Raw genomic sequence first — 8,213 nt, 5'->3', positions numbered from 1 at the left:
GCGTCCCCTCGTCCGCCACGCGTAACGCGCCGGCCACGCGTACTACGCGGCGCCTCCGCCTATATAAGCCGACCACCAGCGCGCCGGAGACACGCACAGATCCTCCACCGCCGACGCGCCCATTTCTCCCCCTTCCTCCCTCGCCTCCTCTCGCCGTCTCCAGTTCAGAAGAATGGTCGAGCGCTTCCCAGGCGACGGCGCGACGGCGAATGGCTTCGGGCGCCGCCATCTTCACGAGGACGAGGCTCGCCTCCTTTTCGAGGCCGAGTACCCGGTCCCGCCGGACATGCGGGTGCCCGGGGCGTGGAGGATCAGCGCCGGCGGCGTGCCGGTGCCACCACCACCCACCGGGGCGGCGCGGCGTGCGGAGATCGCACGTATCCGGTGGGGCGTGCCCGGCCGCACGTTGGAGGCCGTCCTCGAGTACATCAAGGGCGGCAACACGCCTGGCCTCGAGTACCCCTCTCCCCCGTCCTTCTCACGCCGCCGTGGGAGCTCCTGGACGCCGAGGCGCATGGAGCGGCCCGGGGCGTCCTCCTCCTCGTCCGGCCGCTCATCCGGCTCTCCCTGCCTCCGCCCCGTCAAGTCGGAGCCCCAGGACACGCCTGTCAGCGCGCGCACCCGCAGCTCCGGCGTCCGCATCGGCGACTCCACCCCCCCCTCCGGCCGCTTCATCCTCGTCGAGCCCAAGCCGGAGCCCGGCCTCCCCCCGGAGTACGAGGAGATAGCCCGGCGCGGCTTCTCCGACGAGGAGGCCCTACAGTGGGCGCGGGACGACTACTACCGCGACGAGATGGTCCGGCAGCGCGGGGCCCTGGAGGAGATAGAAGCCCGCAAATGTGGGCGCGAGGACGAGCACGGCGTCGTGATCCTCGACAGCGACGACGACAAGGACACCCCTGGACCGTCCAACCCGCCGCGCCAACCAGGAGAGGGATGCAGCAGGGACGGCGGCAGCGACGACGACGACGGCAGCGACTACACGCGGTTCTACAGCCTCCTCGGCATGTAGAACTGCAAGGGCGGGCGGCGGGTGGCGAGGAGCGGCGAGGGAGACGGCGAGGAGCGGCGATGGAGACGGCGAGGAGCAGCCCCTAGTAGTTTTTTTCTTTTTTTGTAAAATATGTTTAAATTTGAACGAACTCGCCGATGTTTGCGTTAAATTTGAGCTGTGTTTGCGCCGTATTTAAGTTTTTCAAAAAAACGTGGGTGCCGCGACTGGGGGGCATAACGCCCCCAGTGCGCGGTTTAGCGCCGGTGCGCCCCAGGGAGCGATTTTTAGCCCCTCCTGGGGGGCCAACGGCTGAAGATGCTCTTACACATTCATACTGATTTCTGTAGGATTTTATAGTATTGAAACGTTAAAACGTCCCCAACAAACAGTTCATCATTGCACCAACCACACTTGAGCGACATGATTTTGAGTATGATTGGCATCTAACGACAATATAATGCTTTGATCTAAGCATATCTACCCGGTTCCAATCTATGTGCAAACTGCTGTGATATTTTTTTTTTTTTTGAGGGGGGCAAACTGCTGTTGTATGAACACCAGAGCGATTATGGCAGATTGTATCCATGTGGTGCCCGAATGATTGTAACGACCTTCGCGCCCACCTGATAAAAAATGTGCCCCATGCACAAGACGTGTGTGGCCAGCCCCAGCACCAGCAGTATAAAGCCTCGCCATCTCCTGTGCTTCTTCGCACCACACACACACACCAACCGCCCTCCACTTTGTAAGCTCATTTCCAAGCTCTAAGTCACACCATGGCACGGCGTTTTCTGGCCGTGCTCGCCGTCGTCCTCGCGCTCTCGCAGGCCGCCTCGGCCAAGCCCTGGCTCGACGAGAAGTTCAACACGGACGGTACTGTCCGGACGGGATACGACGCTTCGGGGCAGCAGGTGGTGACGCTCAGCCTCGACCAGCGCTCCGGCGCCGGCTTCAACTCCGATGAGCAGTACCTGTACGGTGAGTTCAGCATCCAGATGAAGCTCATCCCGGGAAACTCCGCCGGCACCGTCTCCTGCTTCTACGTAAGTTCTTCATGAGCTAGCTTAATTTCGACGACAAGGACCAAACCTAACCTCGGTCCATCTTATATAGCTAGCTGACTCAAAGTTGCTGCTTTGTGTATGGATATATAATTGATTGTAGCTTTCTTCCGGTGATGGCGACGGGCACGACGAGATCGACATGGAGTTCATGGGCAACTCGAGTGGCCCTGGCCATCCAGTAGTGCTCAACACCAACGTGTGGGTCAACGGCGACGGCAAGAAGGAGCACCAGTTCAACCTCTGGTTCGACCCCGCCGCCGATTTCCACACCTACACCATCATCTGGAACCCGGAGAACATCCTCTTCAAGGTTGACGACCTCTTCATCCGCTCCTTCAAGCGCTTCGACGGCATCCCTTACACTAGCTCCAAACCCATGAGGCTGCACGCCACGCTTTGGGACGGCAGCTTCTGGGCGACTGAGAAGGGCAAGGTCCCCATCGACTGGTCCAATGCGCCCTTCAACGTCTTGTACCGCAACTACTACGCCAATGCCTGCGTCAGCGGCGGCGCGTGCCATTCCGGCAGCGACGGGTGGATGAACAGGCAGCTCGACGGCGCCGAGTGGGGCACCGTGAAGTGGGCGGAGCGGAATTACATGAGCTACAACTACTGCGAGGATGGGTACAGGTTCCCGCAGGGGTTCCCCGCCGAGTGCAGCCGCTACTGATCCCTGCTCTGATCTAGAGGGCCGGGCATTCATCCATTGTTTGATATCTTTTTCTTCGATACAGTACTTGATTCTTGTTCTTGTTTGTGAATTTGTAATTAAAAAGCAGCCCTGCGGCAGCGTGTGGGCGATTGTTTGTACATTTTTCCTAAAGAAAGAAGCATGTAATTTTTATTCACAAGCAGTAGTGCTATATATGACAATCTTCTTTTATTCACAAGCGGTATATACTACTCCCTCCGTCTCATATTAGTTTTCGCTAAAGTTGATGTATCTAGATATATTTTAGTGGTAAATACTGTTTAAGCGACGACTAATATAAGACGGAGGAAGTACTTGTCTAGTAAATCAATCTTAGAGGTTTAAAGAATATTATAATATAGTACTGAACATGAACTGAGCTTAGTTTAGATGATTAGGTTTCTTGTGGTTGAATTCATTTTGACTTTCGGCAATGTTAGTTGGGCGAGAGATGTTCAAAGGTAGAGTTTGCATGTGTACATTTATAGAAGTAAGTGTATGTGTGTATGTGATTGTGCATTGTTAAAAAAAAGAATATAGTACGTACTAAGCAACGCCATTGCGAAAGTTTAGGCCGCACCAAAGTAAGCAGTGAAGTAGGAAAACTAGCAAAAAAATAATTCTGATTTCTTTATATACATGATTGCGTGATTTACCCGTGTGTCAATCTTTCTGAAGAAACGACATCGATGGTGTAATGGACAGAAAAGACAAAATCAATGTTGGAAAAAGGTGTTTTTGAAGCTTTTCGGAAGTCTGATTTTGTCTTTTAAGCCCAAAACAGTGCATATGTCATTTTGCCATGAAATTTGACACAGCGTAGAAAACACTCAGCTATGTTTATCCCAGATGAGATTGCTAAATCTCAGTCAATTGATACTTAACGAAGTCTTAGTCGATATATCCGTGAGATTTTACATGAAGATCTATGTAAAATAAATATATTCTCTTTTTTCATATGTTGTGTCACTTGACTGAGACTTAGTTAAGCCTCAGTCGACTGAGATCTAACCACATCAAATTATTTTTCTGTCATTTTTTAGATTTTTACAGTTCATTCCGGTGCATGTGGAACCACATGTCCACCGTAGCATTTCCAGGCACAACACTCTTTCTGTTACTGCATACCGCAATGCATCGGTGCTTCACAGCCAGCATGTTTGATATACGGACACGTACGTACGTTTGCTTGTCTACCAAGAAGAGAACAGCTAGCACGCTGCATCATGCATGCATTGCATGCATACGCTACATCTTTATACCCGACCGTGCCAACCCCAATAATGACTTAGTCCCGCCGGTGGCATATATATATCTAGTAGTAACCTTTTCCGGCACCGCAAATTGTATGATCGGTCTATATATACACTTTTGTGCTGTCTCGCCCACTAATAATACCGGTTGGTGGCGTTGATTACATATAATAGTACAACGAACTGATCGATATGACATGCATGTAGGCATCGTCGCCTACTTCCGTCCGTTGACACTTTGGCCAAAGTCCGCCAGCCTCTTCGCTGGAGGGCGGACATACCGCGGCCTTTTGGGGGTATCTTCACGTGCTTTGGCATTATGTAATCCGTGCCGCGTCCGTCTTCAACGCGCTAACCAGCTGCTAACACGGCATGGCATGTGCTCCGGGCGGCCGAACGAACGAACCAGACAGTATGCCGCCGCGTCCACCGCCGCGCCGAATGTGCATGTGCATGTCCACCCACCGGCGGACGCGCGCGCCAGAGTCAACAACCACTAAGGTAACGCACGCACCAATTATCACATTCCATGTTTGAGGGACGCACGAGCAATCAGGAGTAACATCTGCCGCGTACTACGTGGCAGAATTTTTGTCTTTGACCATTGGCATGTCTAAAATTAGGTGTACCCCTCCTATTTTAGGGGTGCATTTGATGAAGAGGCCGTGGGATATCCTCCTTTAAAAAAAATAGAAATTCAGACTACTTTCGGTCGGCGGCTGTTCCCTGGGCGGCTTGGGCCGTCGGGCAGGGATTGTAGGGTTCCGGATTTTTAGAGGGGGTTAATAATCGTCGATCTTTAGAGGAGGCAACATAGCTCAGGGAATCAGCCAGACGAGAAAGTAGGGCAGTGGACTCGGAGTGTCGTTGGCCGCGGGGTAGCGGGTAGAGTGTTGGTGGACAGAAAGAGAGAATGGGGAGGGGGCATAAAACAAAGGACACCAAATATATGCGGAAGTGGTGTGGGGCGGCTCAAAGTTGAGCATGAGAGATCACACGGTAGAGAAACAATGTGGCCGAAGACTCTAGCTCAATCGAACAACACTGAATATGAAACTGACATTATACCCTTGGCGAAGCTAGAGCAAGAACTTAGTGATCTCAAGCCTATATACTTGTACCTATATGTAGATAAAAAAACAGTAAAGCAAAGGCGTATTACTAGAGCTAACTCATTTTTTGTGATGTCGCTTGACATCACAAATTACAAGTAGCACCGACTTTTTTTTGCGAATACGCGCGGAGCGTATCATTCCATTGATAGAAGGGTAGAAAATACAGTGGCGGACCTCATGAAGCGTACACTGGTAGGCGCTTATGAGGTCGCTGTGAGCAGAGGAAGGGGGTGCTCAGCCCTCATACAACTGAGTCAGGTTACACCAATGATCGAACTAAGCCCTCTAGCACCGGCATTGGCCCACGTGCGAGCTTCCTCCTTAATGTTGTGTATCAGGAGGATGGTGGAAGGTGTTAGGCCGTCGAAAATGCAAGCGTTGAGGTGTCTCCATATGGCCCAAGCAGTCGACGCAATGAGAGAAGCTAGGCCTTTGCGCTGGCCTGCTGGGGAGTCATGGAGGGCCGTTGCTCACCAATCGTAGAAGCCCACGGTGCCGTCAGGAGGAAGTGTAGTAAGACGACACCAGGATAGGATGTCATACCACACCATGCGGGACACAACGCACCCAACAAGCAGATGGTGCATGGTCTCCTCCTCCTGGTCACAAAGGCCACAGGCAGCGGTGTGCAGTAGGCCGTGGCGGGCTAGCCGTGCGGAGGTCCAGCATCGATCCAGACCAGCAAGCCAGAGGAAGATCTTTATTCCCTTTGGTGCCCAAGGCTTCTAGGTGAGGCTCCAAGTAGGGGAAGTCGTGGATCCGTAGAATAGCGCGAGGTAGCAGGACTAGGCAGAGTAGGTGCCACTCTCGGTCCACCTCCAACGGATGGTGTTCGGTCTATTCTGTAGCGAGATGTCATGAAGGCGTCGCCACACGTCCACATACTGGAAAGTGGACTCGACCCCTAGGGCCCCCTGAATGTCATCGATCCAGGCCCTGCTGGGGATGGCCTCCGAGACTAGCCTGCGGTTGCAAAGGTGTTTAGGGACGAGAACTACGAGGGCGGGAGCAATCTCAGCGATGGTGGAACCATCAAGCCAATGGTCGATCCAGAAGCGGCACTTGGTGCCATCTCCAAGTGTCCAGGAGGTCGAGGCATGGAAGATCTATCGCACATCGGAGGCAGCAGGCAGGCGAAGATGGCTCCAGGGCCTCGTCGGATCCGTGCCTGAAGCCATAGCCAACGCGTGCGCAGAGCGATGCCAGCACGCTGCAAAATCTCGGATGCCGAGCCTCCCAAGTTGCCGCGGATGACACACCCTTAGCCAGCTGACAGGGCAGCTACCCGACCTTGCATCCTTATTCCCATGCCATAGGAAGTCGCGAATAAGGCGGTTTGCCAACTTCAAGATGGTGGGGCAGAGCGCCATGGCTAGCATGTGTGACGCCCCCGATTCAATCGTACACTAATCATGCACGCAAATGTGTACGATCAAGATCAGGGACTCACGGGAAGATATCACAACACAACTCTACAACATAAATAAGTCATACAAGCATCATAATACAAGCCAGGGGCCTCGAGGGCTCGAATACAAGTGCTCGATCATAGACGAGTCAGCGGAAGCAACAATATCCGAGTACAGACATAAGTTAAACAAGTTTGCCTTAAGAAGGCTAGCACAAACTGGGATATAGATCGAAAGAGGCGCAGGCCTCCTGCCTGGGATCCTCCTAAACTACTCTTGGCTGTCGTCAGCGGCCTGCACGTAGTAGTAGGCACCTCCGGTGTAGTAGGAGTCGTCGTCAACGGTAGCGTCTGGCTCCAGGGCTCCAGCATCTGGTTGCGACAACCAGGTAAAAGGAAAGGGGGAAAAGAGGGAGAAAGCAACCATGAGTACTCATCCAAAGTACTCGCAAGCAAGGAGCTACACTACATATGCATGGGTATATGTGTAAAGGGCCATATCGGTGGACTGAACTGCAGAATGCCAGAATAAAAGGGGGATAGCTAATCCTGTCGAAGACTACGCTTCTGGCCACCTCCATCTTGCAGCATGTAGAAGAGAGTAGATGGCAAGTTCACCAAGTAGCATCGCATAGCATAATCCTACTCGGCGATCCCCTCCTCGTCGCCCTGTTAGAGAGCGATCACCGGGTTGTATCTGGCACTTGGAAGGGTGTGTTTTATTAAGTATCCGGTTCTAGTTGTCATAAGGTCAAGGTACAACTCCGGGTCGTCCTTTTACCGAGGGACACGGCTATTCGAATAGATAAACTTCCCTGCAGGGGTGCACCACATAACCCAACACGCTCGATCCCATTTGGCCGGACACACTTTTCTAGGTCATGCCCGGCCACGGAAGATCAACACGTCGCAGCCCCACCTAGGCCCAACAGAGAGGTCAGCACGCCGGTCTAAATCCTATGCGCGCAGGGGTCTGGGCCCATCGCCCATTGCACACCTGCAAGTTGCGTACGCGACCGAAAGCAGACCTAGCCTAGCAGGCGTTCCAGTCCAATCCGGCGCGCGCCGCTCCGTCGCTGACGTCAAGAAGAGCTTTGGCTGATACCACGACGTCGAGTGCCCATAACTGTTCCCTCGTAGTTGGTTAGTGCGTATAGACCAAATGGCCAGACTCAGATCAAATACCAAGATCTCCTTAAGCGTGTTAAGTATCCGCGAACGCCGACCAGGGCCAGGCCCACCTCTCTCCTAGGTGGTCTCAACCTGCCCTGTCGCTCCGCCACAAAGTAACAGTCGGGGGCCGTCAGGAACCCAGGCCCACCTCTACTGGGATGGAGCCACCTGTCCTTTCAGCCCCCTCATCAGAATCACTTGCGGGTACTCAACGAGCCGACCCAACTTTAGTCACCACATGTGTCATGTATATAAAGTATATAGTATATACCCGTGATCACCTCCCGAAGTGATCACGGCCCAGTAGTATAGCATGGCAGACGGACAAGAGTGTAGGGCCACTGATGGAACACTAGCATCCTATACTAAGCAGTAGGATAGCAGGTAAGGGTAACAACTGTAGCAACAATGTCAGGCTATGCATCAGGATAGGATTAACGGAAAGCAGTAACATGCTACACTACTCTAATGCAAGCAGTATAGAGAAGAATAGGCGATATCTGGTGATCAAGGGG

General features: G+C 52.9%; 1 protein-coding gene across 1 annotated transcript; it reads left to right on the top strand.

Moving 5' to 3' along the window:
• The first annotated feature begins 1,696 nt into the window (after positions 1-1,696).
• Positions 1,697-2,948, top strand: LOC123077290 (xyloglucan endotransglycosylase/hydrolase protein 8). Its single transcript, XM_044499541.1, has 2 exons — positions 1,697-2,037; positions 2,159-2,948. Exons 1-2 carry the CDS (start codon positions 1,771-1,773, stop codon positions 2,726-2,728), a joined length of 837 nt encoding a protein of 278 aa, XP_044355476.1. The 5' UTR covers positions 1,697-1,770; the 3' UTR covers positions 2,729-2,948.
• The last annotated feature ends 5,265 nt before the right edge of the window (positions 2,949-8,213 follow it).

This window comes from Triticum aestivum, chromosome 3D, assembly GCF_018294505.1.
Source record: "Triticum aestivum cultivar Chinese Spring chromosome 3D, IWGSC CS RefSeq v2.1, whole genome shotgun sequence".
Lineage (NCBI taxonomy): Eukaryota > Viridiplantae > Streptophyta > Magnoliopsida > Poales > Poaceae > Triticum > Triticum aestivum.
The sequence above is the reverse complement of the archived record's forward strand: the minus strand, read 5'-3'. Positions and strand labels throughout refer to the sequence as shown.